Genomic DNA, 17899 nt, shown 5'->3' on the forward strand with positions numbered 1-17899 from the left:
CCTGTCATGACAACAACAGTGATGAGTGACGACACATCAGCCAGGCTCCTTTAACACTGTAAGTCACTCTACTCCCTCTAACTTACTTTACATCCAATGATATAGAATAAACCATTAATTTTAATCATAATGTTATATAAATTAGGTATTTTTAAGCAGTAGGATAGTAAGACGGAGCTATAGAATGTACTGACGGGTTAGGAGTACTTAACATGATATGATTCAATAGTTAAGAATGTTAATTATATTCTTAATTAAATACCTACTGATCCTTTAATTTTGTAACTAATGGATAAATGATAGTTTTAATATCATAATATCCTGTTTCTACCTGGATACTTTCATTAGGAGTTAGTTTGTGTTGTTTGTCCATCTGGAGCCTCTGGGTTTGTGTGTTCTCAGGCAATAATTGAAGGGTCTGACTAATTACCCAAATGTAGCTGTAATGAAGTCAAATAATGGGCCTTCATGAATAAATCGGACTGCCAATCACTTCTCGACTAGTATTTGGTGTCACAAAGTAAAAAACAAAATTGGAAAACTTAATTTAATCTGAGTTAATAGATCGAGTGTATGTACCTAACCTAACCTAACACAACTCAGATTAACTTAATTTTACCAATTTTTTGTGACTTTATGACGCCAAATACCAGTCGAGAAGTGATTAGCAGTCCGATTTATTCATGTAGGCCCATTATTTGACTTCATTGCGGCTACATTTGGGTACATTTGGGTAATTAGTCGGACTGATAATTGAAAGGTAAACATATGCTTGTGTTGCCACTGATAATAAGGTAACACTGGATGGCAGTTGTGTACAATAATCAGCAACTGGTGAACATTTTTCTACAGAGGGTAAATGTTTCTTCACCTGAAAAAAAAAATGGGTAGGAATAAGTTTTTCTTGTATTATTTTAGGGTTAATATTGACGACTGACCCGCTGACGCATTATTTGTTTTGATGTTTATTTCCTTTGGTAATTATTTACGACGTTTCAGCTGCTGATTTTTCATAGAAAACAAATTTAAAAACGGCTCAATTTCATTGTGTTTTATAGTGGAGACTGTCGTAGTTATGGCAAATGTGTTAAAAGGTGGTTATTTATAAATTAAACCTAACTTAACCTTAGTTGATAAGAAAAACAAGTGGCAGAAGCATTGATAGAAGACCACCAACCTAACCAAACAAACCTATCTAACCTTACCTAACTTCCTAGCCAGGGGGCGGACCCCCCAGCGTATTAAGCAGAAAGAACTTATTATTTTATGGTGTAATTTTACATTTTTTGTGGATGTGAGAGCAACAATCTGATCCCTGTGGTTTATAAACATACACTGATGACTGGTGTCGATTGGAGACGATTGGCATCATGCTGAGAAAGACAAAGTAGTGCGCACCTAGTCACCTAATTATCTACCAAATGAAGCCATTTCCATAAAAATAATTCTTATATCAGAACTCAATGATGAAAATATTGTAAGAATATAAACATCAAAACAAATAACTTGTCAGCTGTGAAGTCCTCCATATTAGCCTTTTATTACTATATTTTCCTCAGTAAGTTTCGTAATTACTGACAACTGACCCACCGGCAAATTTTAATCGAAAACGTTTATAAAAACTCCACAATTTCACTGAGTTTGATAGTGGATACTGTCGTAGTTATGGCAAATGTGTTAAAAAATGGTTATTTATAATTTTAACCCAAACTTAGTTGATAAGAAGAACAAACAGTTGAAGTGATGTTAGAAGACCTCACCAACCTAATCAAAGAAACCTACCTAACCTTCCCTAACTTCCTAGCTGTGGGGCTCTGCCCACCCCCCCCCCCCAGATGCCCTGGCATATAAAATAGAAAAAACTTACTATGATATGGTAAAATTTTAAATTTTTTGTGGGCATGACAGCAACCGCCCGGTCAGTGCGGCTGCTAAAGTACACTGAGCATAGGCCTCGGTCGGAGTGCGGCGCAGGGAGTGTTTTGAAATACAGTGTACGCCAATATGATTGCCTGTTTACATCCAAGAATGAGACACCTCCGCATTACTGCCGAGAAGACAAAATAGTGCGCGCCTAGGCGCCTAATTATATACCAAATGAAGAATATACACAAGAAATGATTATCATATCAGAACTTACGGTTAATGTTGACTACTGACCCATCGATGCGTTATTTGTTTGGATATTTATTTTCTTCCTATTTTTCATCAGTATGTACTGTATTGCTATTTTATGGGTCAGGTCAAAGTTTAGATTTTATATATTTATTAGCAATAATTCCCAGTTACTATGCAATTAGCCTACAGTATATTTACAGTATATTATAACATCCAGTTACATGATGTTACTGTGCTTCAACATTATATAGTTAAATGATAACCACAATGCACACTGTAACCTGTTTATTACACCTTAAATGCCTGATTCTATATTAAAAATTGCACAGTAACCCTATTGCAAAAAATGTGGTATCGTTACGTGACTTTTTTGTGTATACGTACTACAGGGTATTGGAAAAACTAGGAAACATGTTTGAACCAATATTGTAGCCTATATTATTGGTCATATACAGTATAGTATGTCACTCAATTAGATTGCTCCTGTTAATATGTGAACTGTTGGGCTAATGCTACATGCTATGATAACATGGGTTGCATTAATGTCCATTATGCAATGTTTGAATAAATTTGAAGAAAAGATCACAAATGGAAATCTTTCAAACTTGGTCTCATATTGTAGGGTAACTCCCCTTGTATGTCCAGACAATTTGTTTTTTGTCTCTGATTAATATTTACCCAGGTCCAGTGTATCTATAAACATTCCAATAAGTTGTGTTTGACTGTAACCACCATTATGATGGAATGACCTTAACTTGAAATGTTGGTGTGAACTTTGTTGCACTGTAGTCAAATATTATTCTGCAAATAGCCATTCTGTATCCAGTTTCAAGACTCATTCATTACAATTTTTTATTGGTACGGAAATTGGCCATAAATTGATGATGACAGTGAAGAAAGGATAAGACAATTTTATTCTTCACAGTATATGGGTATTGCTGTACTGTAATTGCTTGAATTTTACCATTTTAAACCATGATCCTTAACCAGCATGTAAAGCAGTATCTTTGTATGAAATTTTAACAAAATGTAAGTTTTCCTTGTGCCGAGAAAATGTATATAAAGGTGATTTAAAATTTACAGGCACAGCGTAACTGATGTTTTAAATATTCTTAATGTGTTGAATTATTTCAAGGGTTATAAACTAACATTAATTACTTGAATTTAAACATTTTGAATCCCGACCTTTAACCAGTAGGTAAAGGAGTACAGTACTGTACTGTATCTACTGTATACATGTACAGTACACAAGAATGGAGGAAACTGCAGTGGACCTATTGGCCCATACTGAGCAGTCCCATTTACACCCAACCCCTATCGTTCATAATTATATCCATCCAACCTAAGTTTGAAGTATAGAAGTATAGACCGGGTTCAGAGAAAGTGGGACCCACTACAATAGTATTCATCCTAGCAGATGGTACCATGTCAAGCAAGGGCATTCCTGGGAGGTCCGGACCCCCTTTTCGCCAGAAAATTCAAATATTTTTTCTTTAATGGAGTATTGTACTCAGGCGTTTTGTAGCTAAGCCAAAAGTCACAAGGCTCACTGTCCCTCATTTGGGTTTGTGGTTAATCAGGCAGAAACTAAATCCAAAATGGGGAATTGTCTCTGAATCGTGATGGCTACCCCAACGGATGCAATATGTGTTCAGTACTACAATACTGGGTAAGCAGACAGCTGGTTTTAGATCTGTTTTTTGAGTGCGACCTGTGTTTTCATTACATAAATGATTTTAAGGGTGATAATTATAATATTAGCCCTGAGCTGCCAGTTAGTGAGTGTTCTTCTCTTCCAGGTACACCTAATTGGCTTACACATTAACAGTAGCTGGGCTACAGGCTTTGCTAGAAATAGGAATATTAAAATCGATTCTCTGTTTTTTTCTTTCAGGTTCATAATGGCTGGACGCTTTCGATACAAAATATGGGACCCGCCACTCATTGTATCACAAATAATTACTATGCAGGTATGGTTATTGGTTCAGCTAGATATACTTCCTATCAGATCAACTGTATACCACTGTTGCTGTCATTGTACAGTATTGCGCACTCAGTGCCTAACTCTCTCCTTAGTGTTTTGTCTCATTATGTTTGTTCATTCAGGTTTTTACTGCATAAGTTAAAATAATTCATTGTCAACAAAGATGTTTCAGGGAGTACTGTAGACCAATTTGCCTTTGTTGCCAAAGTATTTCCTTTATGGGTGAAAGGAAGGACCTCTAATGTTATTGATTTTCTCATCTTTGGTTGTGAACATTGTTCTTCACATGATGTAATTTTCTCTTCCCTTTATTTCCGCTTGAATTTTACCTTATGTTTACTCTACTTCCCCTCCTTCTTATGAGTAATTGTAAGGATAACCCTTAATTCTTCCAGTCATGGATTCATTTATCCTGCATTTTCATTAAGGTTTAACATAGGAGGCTAGAAAGGAATACAGTACAGTAGAGTATGAGAAAGTAGAGGAGTGTAGTTCTCTGCCAGCAGATAAAAAATTGGAGTTCAAATGAACATTGTTTATACAGTATACCTGTCAGTGTTAGACAGAAGCACTATAAACTTTAAAATATTTGTTTCAAAGAACAGGAAATACAGATGACTCGCTTTGAAAAGTAGATGGTAATTGTAACTTGGTAAGAAGGTATCCTGTATGGGGTGAAGGCGTGAGAGTTTTGCTACTTAGCATGACATAAGAACAAACCAATCCATCTGTGTGTTTGTTGCAGCAACACTTCAGATCCCAGTCACTTGTCTCAGTGTAGACACAGTGATACACAGCACTGTCTATGAAGTTGATACTGTACTTAAATCCTCATTTTTTCCCACAGTATTTGTACAATATGTACCGGTACTGTATCTAAGTAACATATTTAATTATGTACTGTATTTCCAGTAAATTTGAAGTGCTGTACTGGTAATATTGGGTTGGAAAGCATACAGAATCAAGCTTGACATCATATGAATTTTAATGTTTACATAACTGCTATCCTATTTCAGGCTGTGTTTTATGTGGGACTTGGCATGTGGATAGCCATACTTGATCTGTTTACTGGCAATCATCGATCACTTGACAGCATCTTTAAATACCAGGTGAGGACACCTATTAATTGCACTTGTGTTATGGAATTCCATGAAATAAGAGAATTGTTTGGCATATTTTGTAACTCGTATAGAATTTCAGATGCTTATGAGTTTATTTTCAGTACTTGGCCCTTGTATAACTACAGTATTACACAAGGGTAACAGTGGTAAAGTCAACACTTGTGCAACGGAGCCAGTACCAATGCACCCTTTGTATTTCTATCACTTGACTAAAATAGACATTTTGTGGCTGGCTGTGGCAGAAGGTTTTATGGAGTAAAGTAGCTTGTGTTACTTGAGTAGTGGGTGATGGTCTTTCTACATCTGTGCTAACTGGATTTCCATCTTGAATTTAGTTTGATTTTCAGATGTCACAACCAGTAATTTCCTGAAAACAAAGAAAAAGTATCATGCATCAAAAATTTAATTTCTTTGGACCCTCATTAGAAGTTTGTATCTATGTGATGTATGTTTTAAATGAAAAGTGATTTCATACAAATCTCTTTTTGCACCTAAACCTTGGAGTTCTGTGTTATAACTATGATGATATGTGTGCAAGTGTACAATAATTTGATTAATTTAAGATAAGTTTGAGTTTTTCTGTTTTATCTCCCATCAGTTTTTTCTACTACTGTACTTTCATATAATAATGATTGTCTATGAGAAAGAAAAACTATTATGAGTCATTTGAGGCTTTTGTCTCATCACATGACTTGATCTGTATAGTACAAAAAGATTAATTAAATTCCTCCCCCTCCCCCAAACTCTTATGATTTAAATATAAATGTGCCTCTCACTGAAGCACCCTTGACAAGTTTCATTAGTAGTTGTTCGTGGATTGTGACGACCTTAGCCTGTGCATGATTTTAGTGATACCTGCCATGCTTGATTGAAAATGTAGATGTATCTAGTCAAAGTTGCAAGTAGATGTGTCAGACAAATAACACGAGGTTGAGTACAGTATTTATGAGGTACTGCAGTAAAAAAAAGTCACCGTACAATATAGTACTGTACTGTATGGTAGAGTTGGGAGTCTTGTGCTGCTGTTGATTCTGGCCCCTGGGGTTGATGTAAGCAGGGGGGTGCTTGTACATTTATTTATTTATTTTGTTTATTTATTTATTTATTTTAAATTTTGAGCATGACTGATATAATAATAATAATTTGTAATGGTTGTGATTACAGGAGATCCAGATAAAAGAAGTACATGGACGTGCAGTGATGGCAGCATTTATCCTTAATGCTCTCACTGGGTAAGTACTGTACTGTACATGACAGGGTAAGTACTGTACATACTCTGGCAGGGTAAGTACTGTACATGCTCTGACAGGGTAAGTACTGTACATGCTCTGACAGGGTAAGTACTGTACATACTCTGACAGGGTAAGTACTGTACATACTCTGACAGGGTAAGTACTGTACATGCTCTGACAGGGTAAGTACTGTACATACTCTGACAGGGTAAGTACTGTACATACTCTGACAGGGTAAGTACTGTACATACTCTGACAGGGTAAGTACTGTACATACTCTGACAGGGTAAGTACTGTACATACTCTGACAGGGTAAGTACTGTACATGCTCTGACAGGGTAAGTACTGTACATGCTCTGACAGGGTAAGTACTGTACATACTCTGACAGGGTAAGTTCTGTACTTTCCCTGACAGGGTAAGTACTGTACATACTCTGACAGGGTAAGTACTGTACATGCTCTGACAGGGTAAGTACTGTACATACTCTGACAGGGTAAGTACTGTACATACTCTGACAGGGTAAGTACTGTACATGCTCTGACAGGGTAAGTACTGTACATACTTTGACAGGGTAAGTACTGTACATACTCTGACAGGGTAAGTACTGTACATACTCTGACAGGGTAAGTACTGTACATACTCTGACAGGGTAAGTACTGTACATGCTCTGACAGGGTAAGTACTGTACATGCTCTGACAGGGTAAGTACTGTACATACTCTGACAGGGTAAGTACTGTACATACTCTGACAGGGTAAGTACTGTCTTTTCCCTGACCTGGTAAGTACTGTACATTCTCTGACAGGGTAAGTACTGTACATACTCTGACAGGGTAAGTACTGTCTTTTCCCTGACCGGGTAAGTACTGTACTTGCCCTGACAGGGTAAGTACTGTACATACTCTGACAGGGTAAGTACTGTACTTGCTCTGACAGGGTAAGTACTGTACTTGCCCTGACAGGGTAAGTACTGTACATGCTCTGACAGGGTAAGTACTGTACTTGCCCTGACAGGGTAAGTACTGTACATGCTCTGACAGGGTAAGTACTGTACTTGCACTGACAGGGTAAGTACTGTACATGCTCTGACAGGGTAAGTACTGTACTTTCCTGACAGGGTAAGTACTGTACTTGCTCTGATAGGGTAAGTACTGTACATGCTCTGACAGGGTAAGTACTGTACATGCTCTGACAGGGTAAGTACTGTACAGACAGGGTAAGTACTGTACTGCTCTGACAGGGTAAGTACTGTACTTGCTCTGACAGGGTAAGTACTGTACTTGCCCTGACAGGGTAAGTACTGTACATGCTCTGACAGGGTAAGTACTGTACTTGCCCTGACAGGGTAAGTACTGTACATGCTCTGACAGGGTAAGTACTGTACTTGCTCTGATAGGGTAAGTACTGTACATGCTCTGACAGGGTAAGTACTGTACATGCTCTGACAGGGTAAGTACTGTACATGCTCTGACAGGGTAAGTACTGTACTTGCTCTGACAGGGTAAGTACTGTACATTTCAATTTTATGGTCTTTATTCTGTGATTTAAGTTGATAGAAATACTTCATTTTTACCTTATCAGATGTTGTGAGGAAGAAGCTCTTGGTAATTACAATATGCATTAAAATTGATGATAGGAAAATAATGTTCTTTTCTTTTCTCTATGGTTGATGTTTGAAAGAATTATATAGTTGGTGGCTCTTTCATTTTTAATGTTGTGCATGCATTTTATATTTTGCAGGTCACTAGGATTATGGAAGGTCGTTCAACGTACTAAACAGTGTCTAGACTTCACGATAACTGCCCATTTTCTTCACCTGCTGGGTTGTTGGCTATATAATGGCCATCTTCCTTCACAGCCCTCTGTATGGCTACTGAATCTCGTAACCATCACTTTAATGTGTGTTTTAGGTGAATATTTGTGTATGAGAACTGAGATGCAGCACATTCCAGTGATGAGTTCTAAAGTGGATTTGTAATACAGTTTATTCAGTATGTTTCTGTCTACGTAAGTGTTATCTTGTTTATCTGCTAAAGTAAAAGCAGTACTGTATTGCAATAATTATTTTTCATGAAATCCATGCAAGCTTTACCTTTTAATCACCTGCACTAGGTTAGTGATTCTGTAAATATATTCACATGTTATATGAAGATTATTTATACTACAGTATATGAAGAAAGTTTTTAGCCATAAACTAATCAGTAATTAAATTTTGCACCTCTCACCCATTGAATTGATTGATAAGAAGTATTAATATCTTGTGTCTTAAATATGGGCACTGTACTTCATGGAAATAAGTGTGTTGGTCATTGTGGAAAGTGTCCTGAGGAAGTATTGTTTTTACAGAAAATATACGGGGGAAAGGGTGGATGAACTTGCATTTATTTTTTCATTAAGACATTTTACGTCATGAAATTTACGATCACATCAGCCTCAATTTTCATAGTTTAAGAAATTTTTTTATTATGGTACTGCCATTAAACTTCTCGTAATATTTTGCTTTTGATCATACAGGTTGTACCTCTCTAGTCCGGCATTCTGTGGTCCGGAAACTCCCGTGGTCCGGAACGATTTTAGTTTGTCCAATAGGTAGATAGGCAGCTTTTTTCTTTTTTTTTTCTTATCTGAATTATTATTATTATTATTATTACAGGAGTATTAAATTTTTGCCCCTCAGGCCCCAATGTGGGTCAGTGACCTATGCCCGGGTGGGCTAATCCCTTTAAAAAAAAAAGCCGCGGGAAATTAAGGTTTGTTTACATCCAGCAGTTCGGCTGCTCTCTCTCTCTCTCTCTCTCTGCTTGTCTATACAGAGTACAACATTTAACCCTTCAATATATATGAGCAGTAAATAAGTGTTGCTTTCATATTCTTATGTAGAGTAATGACGATATGTTTTCACATGTGCGCACTTACATACGCGCAGTCTCACTTTTTTTTTACCATTAATGGTTAGTCACTTATATTGCTCCATTTATTAACATTAAATAACATTACAGGTACTTCAAACAACCATATTAATTTTTTACTTTAATTTTACTACAGCTAAAATCAGGGTCTTATTTTCTTCAGTTTTATATATAGAACCAATCAGTCACTGGTTTTGTAAGCTTTAACATAAACAATGCCGGCAGCCGTCTCGTCTCCTCTAATATTCCACGTATTATTAATAAATTGTATTGTTAATTTTGCACACACAAACATTAATCCAATAAAAACAAATTCAGAAACATTAATTAAAATATATATGAACAGTAAATAAGTGTTGCTTTCATATTCTTATGTAAAGTAATGATGATATGTTTTCACGTGTGCGCATGCGCACTTACATACGCGATCTCTCTTTTTTCTTTACCATTATCGTTAGCTACTTCTATTGTTCCATTTATTAACATTAAATAACATTACTTAAAACAACCATATTAATTTTACTACAGCTACAGCCAAGGTCTTATTTTCTTCAGTTTTATATGTAGAACCAGTCAGTCACTGGTTTTGTAATCAACGAAAACAATGCTGTGTCATTTCCTCGTGTTTTAATATTCTACGTATTATTAATGAATTGTATTGCTCATTTTTCACACATAAACATTAATTCAATAAAAAAGACATTCAGTAATAAACAATAATGAATCTTTTGTACATAAGAGAAATGACGCTGTTTACACGATTATGCATGTCATCTGCACGTTGGCGGGCCGTTCAAACTCATCGAAATTCAAGTTTCCGCCGTCAAAATTTTTATTTATTTATTTTTTGGTGTTCCAATAAAATACGTTAAGAATTAAAAACTCGCGAAATTTGAGAAGCTACTATACGACATTTAACCCTTCAATATGTCTTCAAAGAGACCATGATGCAGAGAAAGTGGTGCTAGTGCTACCAAGCATAAGCACAAGTCACTATCTATCCAGGAAAAGGGTGAATTTCCATGGTCCGGCACCGGTCAGGTCCCGAGGTTGCCGGACTAGAGAGGTACAACCTGTACTTGTAAATATGGTGTGTGCATGTGTGGTTAACTTGTATACCTTGTATGCTTGTAATTAGTTGGCCTTGGTATATTATTGTGTTGTGTAAAATACCCAGCAATGCAGTTGTGAAGGAACTTAAAAAGATAGTGAGTGTGAGCAAATGTACTGAGGAGGAGAGTTAGTGAGAAGCAGGGTTGGAACATGAGGTGTCACGAGAAGGGCACAAGTATGAGGTAAAGCTTTTTGGAAAGGTTTTATCTCAGTCATAATTGTCACTGGCAGAGAATGATGCATTGAAGCCTGTTCAGTTCTGAAATTATACTGTACAGTACATGTTTTTAAAAGCTAACAGAGAATGAAATTATACAGCATTACAGGTTTCAATTTTTGTGCGGGTGGTCTCGGGTGGATTGGGTTGTCTGAATGTTGGGAGAATTCCCTGTGTTGTTAGGAACCTACAAATAGCTTTTATTGCCCCACCAGGAAATACAGTATCCTGAAGTCCAGACAGCCCAGTTTGCTAAGGTGGCCTCATCTTCCCATACAACTCTGCATACTTGAGCAGTCCCGTCCATTACTGTTTGCCAATTCCTTCATATAAGCTTTATAAATTATGCTTCCAAAATATTTTTTATTAGTACTGCAGATTTGAAGACTAACATTTGGCTTAATTACAAGTTTGTAGTGGCAGTGTGTTCTCTCAGGTTATACAGAGGAAGACTGGATGATAAGTTTAGTAACTAGTCTCAGTGTAGCACAGCAATTTTACTGACTAGTTATACCAAAGTTTAGAAGTAAATGGTATCCAAAAGGCAAACTTACTTGATATAGAAAACTTAAATAAAGAATTTCAGATTATTTTGGGTGTAGTAAATCTGCACCATTTTCAGTCGTGCATTAATAAATATTCTTAATATTTTATATTTCTCTAGAGAAATACCTAATATATATTTTATTTTATTTGTGTCCTCTTGATTGTTCAGTAAACTGTATTCAGTGAATACTAATATTTATATGTCTTGAATGAATTGGAATACTGTACAGAAATAATCTTTCATAGCCCACAGGTCATTTGACAAGTGACCTGCAGGATTGCCTTTCCAAAACACCCTCTGGCAGAGTCAGCTTTGTCTAGTGAGTGTTCTTCAATCTGGGGTAGAAGCATTCTCCTGTCAGGTCATCATAGATTGATGCATAAACAAGTACGAGTATTTGCTCTGGTAAACTGGCATTAATGAAAATAGCTTGGATGCCAATCCAACTGTCCTTAAAAAACCCACTGTATTGTCAGTCAGCAAGTAGTGCTAAGGCGAACCCTGGAGCTTGTTTGCTTGACTTGAATCCCTCAATCATTAACGAAATTTCGGTTAACAAATTAACCTTCCATAAGACTCTTCAATTCGGATAACGAACAAAAATTGATTAACTAAATCCTTACGAACATCACGTTTTGTTGTGAGCATCAGCTGATGGGCTAGTCTGCCAATTCAGTAATCTGTTCTATGTTTACATTCATTTCCAGTGGAGTAAATATCAAGAAAGTTGTGCTCTTTAATATTTTTGCTTTTATATTAACATTATTAGTCATTTTAACATTTATTTAACATATTGATAATATATGCAGTACAGGTAGCTAGTTTTTTTGTGCACCCATCAGACGCTTGACTCAGCCACCAGGCGTCAGTTGGGCTCTGTTGACAGTGGAGTGATTACAGTATATATTTTGTTGGTGTCTTGAATATTTTTGCATTTTTACATTGAAATTATTTGGTCATTCTGAAATTTAGTTAACATATTGATAATATATAGTGCAGTGCAGTGCAGTGTTGATTTAAATAAAATAATCTTGAATTACACCTAGTGAACTTAAAATTTTATTGGTGAAATGACGGCATCAAGCATGGGTACCCTGAAAGGTGATTTCTCCTCCATCCCCACTTCCTTCTCCTCCACCCCCACTTCTAATTCCCATCATCATCATCAACCAGGAACCTTCTACATACACACCTCAAAGTAAGTGTACTTTACTGCATTTTTTTTTTACTCTGTATGTATTTTTCTGTGAGCTGGAACCAGTTACCCAATATCCCATTGAAACAATGGATTTGGTTAACGAACGACTCTGTGGAAGAATTGTGTCGTTAACTGAGGGACCACTGTATATATATATATATATATATATATATATATATATATATATATATATATATATATATATATATATATATATATATATATATATATATATATATATATATATTATTTATATATATATGTTATTTATTTATTTATTTTTATTTATTTATTTATTTTTTTTTTATTTTTTTTTTATTTTTGGCTCCAGAGTTTGTCCCAGTATGCCTGTTTACCAACTAGCTATTCAAAGCATAGCTGGATCACGATTTCAACTTCTTTCATAAACTGTTGTTCTCCCAGGCAATCACTGACCTAAGAGGACAACATCTCTGCTCAGATCACAGACACCCCCCTGAACAGAGCAGGAGGTGTTCGGGTTGAGTAGTAAATGCAGGTAACTTCACATGCAATGGGGTTTAATACTTTAGTCCTTCATTTCATGCTTTCTTGTTCTTGTGGATTTATGGTTCATTTATTGTGTACAGTACATTCTTCCAAATTAGAACTATGCAGAAGAGATGTCATAAACTTTCATACAATATAAAGAGTGGACATTGAGTGACTTTTATTTGTGAATGATGAAAATAAAAAATGCAATTAGTTATTTACCGTATATAAAATGTGAAATTGTGCACTTCATTGTGAATCAACCAAAGTGAACTGTATGTGTAATTATGTTATGGCTATAATAGTAATACTGTACTGAACTGTATATTTATGTAACTTGCTTATGTCTGGTGTTTAATAGGAAAAAGGATCCCTTCTTGTTCATTTGCTGAATCTCGTAAGATTTTTTATCTATCTTAAACAGTCTTACAGTTGAAGTAACTGTCACTAGTATATTTCTTAACACAGGTCTACTTGTCTTCAAGAACATCACATTTTAAATAACTCATAAATCATAACCATATCTCTAATATTGCTTCGTTGGAATAAGAAATGCAATTTAGAGTTAGAACTTAGTTTATAATATTGTATATATTACTCTAATGAATGTACTATATACAGTATTACATCCTGTTTTTTTTTAGTAGTGTATTTGTGCATATAATGTTGTGCTCTTTGTTAACCTTTGGTCACCACAAGATAACTTGTGTTTTATATATTGTTCCTTCACTAAACTTTACAAGGGATATTGTACAAACATGCCTATTGACTGATGGGTCAAAAGGTCAGGTCAACTGTAAGTGTATTATGTGCACTTAATGTGACAAAGTAATATTAAATTTGCTTATTAGAAAGGTAATCAGCTCATCGTCATCCACGATTTTATGGGGTGACAATCCCCCGGGTGAGGAGGGTCACCTTAGTCTGGAGCCCTGACTTGGAAAAAAAATCAGCATTGTCCTCACTAGAGCAAATATTACAAACTTTGTAGATAATTTTACTGAAGTATGCTAGTCGTTATATTGTACTGTAATACAGTACATTAAGGGAATATGACAGATATTGGTGAAATGTAAATGGTGGGTGCCAAGTCAATAGGATTACAGGACAGATTAGATTAGAACATAATAATTTTGGGGTAGATTTTATAGTAGAGGAAGGAAGGATGCAAGCACAGTATGTTGGTTAAAGTATTGTTATAGCGGTGCATGGAAGGTAAAGAGTGAGGCAAGAAATGTCATGTAAATGTTGAGACAGAGTAGGACTAAATAACAGAAAGGATATTTGATATATGATCAGATAAAACAGGCAATTGTTGTTTCATATAAATGTAAAGAGACAGAAAATATAATGTAAAGGAAATAGAGGAGACAAAAGTGTAGTTAGGATGGAGTAAGGGAGGATTAGTGGTGATCTTATGAAAATTATTACATAATCGTATAGGGAAGGGCATTTAGTACTGTATAAGTAAAAGGTTCATAGACTTTGTTTCAGACAAGTTGTGAAGAAACAATGGATCTAGTAAGAGCATCTGATTAGTACAGTACAGTATATGGATATTAATTCATGGAAATTTTGGCTGTGTAAACTGGATGTGATAGACTTTGAAAAACTTTATCGAGAAACTTGCAACAGCTGCAAGAACAATTCTTACTTTTTGAATACTGTTTAATAAAAATGTAATGCATGAAAACAAAGCCATTCTAACAAAAATACAGTAATAAGAGCTGAAGGGATCCTTTGTGTTGTATGCAGTACTTATCATAACCAGACTTACAGTAATCAGCAAAGTGTAATTTGATACATTCCTGGATTGTAAATTTAACATTGCGTTTTTCAGAAAACTTCACCACTTCATCATGTTACGATTTTATTTTCATCCATAAATTCATGATTACTCATTTTATAGTATTACTGTATCATATCTCATATTTATTAAAGTAAAAATACATAAATGCTTCCCAAGAAATAAATGAAGATTTGTTTCAATAAACCCAAAACCATAAAAAGTTAATGTAGAATCTACAAAAAAAAAAAAAAAAAAAATCATACAGTATAGTACCAACATATGTATTCCTTTATGTATTCCAAAATACCCTTCTATGCGCTCATTAAAAAGTAAAGCATGCAATCATCATGTTCATCCATGCATGTATCAGTTTTCAATTTAATCAGACTGCCTGTATCACAATTTTGTTCACCTGTCTGGCCATTCAGTATCACCTACAGCAGGCATAGGCAACCTTTCCTCAGTCTTGGGCCGCATTATGATTTATGTATTTTTCTGCGGGCCAATCCACCAAATTTTATATCCTACCTAACCCAAAAGTAATGCTAAAAGTATTGTACAATATTAGCACGGACAGTGAAACAGTTTATTGTCACGTCCACCTTACGATATTTTCAGTTTACAATCAGTCTTTTTCCCATATAGGAAACATCCGTCAGAATAATTTTTTAAGTTAAATGTTAATATTTCTTGGCATATTACAAAAGGTGAGTGGAGCAGTCTGTGAATGTGTTGATTATCCCTACAGTTACAACATTTTCTTTCTTATGAGACACACCCACCAAAATAATGTCCACTGCCATTGACCCCACTTGGACTTTTCCAACCTTACTTAATTCCCAAGTGACCCACTGCCATATAGCGGTAATCCATCAAACAGATGTGCCGAACTTGGTCTGTAAACTCACACAATTTAAAATGTTTATATTGTTGACTTTATACTATACAGTACTGTACTTATTTCAGTTACATTTTCGTAGTTACTTGTACTTACTCTTAGGTGATGAAACACTAATGAATTGTGTGTGGAGAATATACTTTTATAAATATTGCTCTACTCACCATAAGCTGACTGCAGCTTCCTGAACCGCTGGTCACATTAAAAAGAATTTCTCAATCACTCCGTGGGCCGCTTAAAGACGTGGTTCGGGCCGTGTGCGGCCCACAGGCCACGGGTTGCCCATACCTGATCTACAGCATACAATCCTTAGGTGAATGAATGGCAAAATCTGAGCTCATTGAATACCATGACAGCCTGGAATTTTATAGAGGCTAATTATAAGATACTTAGGCCTCATAGTTAAGGATGAAGGGATACTGGGAGAAATATTGATGGGCAAATTTGAAGGTAGGAGGGCTAAGGGAAGGCAGTGACTGGGATGGATGAATTAAATTAAAAACTGGTTCCCTGGAGAAATGCATAATCAGGGACATTGAGTAAAGACATCCTAACAAATGCTTGGAGTGGAGGAATGTGGTTGCCAACCCTCAGACATGAGGATGGCAACCTGAGTGAGTTAGCCATAGGACTAATTTGTAATACTCTATGTACACTATTAGCTCAGCGTTTCAATTACACTGAAAGTATTTACAATAAGGTAAATTACACAATAGCTTGATGGTGAGTTCCCGTATCATTACAAATACATGGAATCTCAATGAGCAAGAATAACAGACCTGAATATATGATTTACTTATTCGAAAGGCTTATGAATTTCTCTCATTTAGGTCTTAAGAACTGGGAAATCTGTCAGTGAGACTGTAAGTCACAAATTGCAGCTAACTTCAGTATTACAAACATCTAGTTGTCCCACAAGTCTGTACTACATATTATACACTTCCTAATAAGTGAAATTGTACTTGTCATAATCAAGTACTGTACATCTCAATCTACTGCCGAGTTAGCACTACACTGTGACTATTTCCCTGATTACACTAAAAACATTTGTTCAGTATTATGCCAGAGAATAGTACAGTACTACATATGGGATATGCAGTATACATTTAATTTCAGAAGGACTTTATTATCTGGATTCCTAATTCTATTCAGGTGCTTCCCCAATCCTCCCTCCACCCCTCTCTTTCATGTATCACATATACTGTATAAGATGAGAAGTGTGCAGTAGTAGTCTTATAAGGACATAGACTGTTGCTATACTCAGCGAGATCCGTGGTCAAACGCAGTACAGTATAGGGAAAAAAAAGCATATACAGTATATATATTTTCGGTAGTTTAAGAAATTCTGCTGAAGTAGCCATGAACGAACATTTCTGAAGCGACTTGCATGAGGAGTACGACAGCTGCCCAGTGTCCTCTGTTCCTTTTGCTTTGTTTTTATTGCCGTTACATATTATTATTATTATTCCTGCTACTTTGTTGTTGTTACTGCTGTGTTTATGTTATTGCTAGTGTACCCGCTGTGTTGGTACTGTTTTTATTGTTCCTGCTGTGTTAATATTGCTGCTGATGCTGTTATCACCAGTGAGGATTAACAGAACAAGTGAAATGATGTATGGGGAGACCGTAGACTTTCATGATATACTGTATACAGCAAGGAAGGTAGAGTGCAGTATATTCTTCTTTCCAGTATACTGTATGTTGACATTGGCAACTGAAGTCTTTAATATAATTATCCATTAATTGTTTACCATATACATCACAATAAAGTAGTACTGTAAATTAATTATCATTTGCTATAGCCTATTCATAACACATTACTGTAAAAGATAATTCATTGTTTATTTTCCGTCTGTCATCTTGAATGGTTGAATTTTATGAACTCACAAATGTGACTTTTCTGTATTATAAGTTTTACATAAAAATTTTAAGAACTCAAAACTGCTTATATTTCCCCGTAATTACATGTAATTTAAGCTCTTAAAACTAGCTGAAATCAAGGCGAAATTGACGAACATGTACGTCAATTTCGCCTTAAATTTCAATAAATTCTAAGGTCTCTAGTTAAATAATTTAGATTTGAAACTCCAACGGGACGAGACGCTTGACTTTCAACAACGAGTCAGTATGAACCTAAAAGTTGTAATTATAAACAAACCACCGATTTAAGGTTAATATTGAAATATAATTGACCCACTTTCATAATACTGTATATGTAATAGAGATGTCGCTGTTACGCTGTAAAGTCCTCTAAGGGCACAACC

General features: G+C 35.6%; 1 protein-coding gene across 1 annotated transcript; it reads left to right on the forward strand.

Annotated features, from left to right (window-relative positions):
* On the forward strand, positions 1-9073 carry LOC121872710 (protein SYS1 homolog). Its single transcript, XM_042375714.1, has 5 exons — positions 1-58; positions 4013-4088; positions 5119-5211; positions 6388-6455; positions 8195-9073. The coding sequence occupies exons 2-5, from the start codon at positions 4020-4022 to the stop codon at positions 8430-8432; spliced, it is 468 nt and encodes a 155-aa protein (XP_042231648.1). The 5' UTR covers positions 1-58; positions 4013-4019; the 3' UTR covers positions 8433-9073.
* The last annotated feature ends 8826 nt before the right edge of the window (positions 9074-17899 follow it).

This window comes from Homarus americanus, unplaced genomic scaffold (assembly GCF_018991925.1).
Source record: "Homarus americanus isolate GMGI-L3 unplaced genomic scaffold, GMGI_Hamer_2.0 scaffold39155, whole genome shotgun sequence".
NCBI lineage: Eukaryota > Metazoa > Arthropoda > Malacostraca > Decapoda > Nephropidae > Homarus > Homarus americanus.

Coding starts and splice junctions, on each gene's coding strand:
- LOC121872710 (XM_042375714.1), top strand. CDS start 4,020: ATGGCTGGACGCTTTCGATACAAAATATGGGACCCGCCACTCATTGTA. Junction 5,212..6,387: donor ACAGCATCTTTAAATACCAG/GTGAGGACACCT, acceptor TTGTGATTACAG/GAGATCCAGATAAAAGAAGT. Junction 6,456..8,194: donor ATCCTTAATGCTCTCACTGG/GTAAGTACTGTA, acceptor TATATTTTGCAG/GTCACTAGGATTATGGAAGG.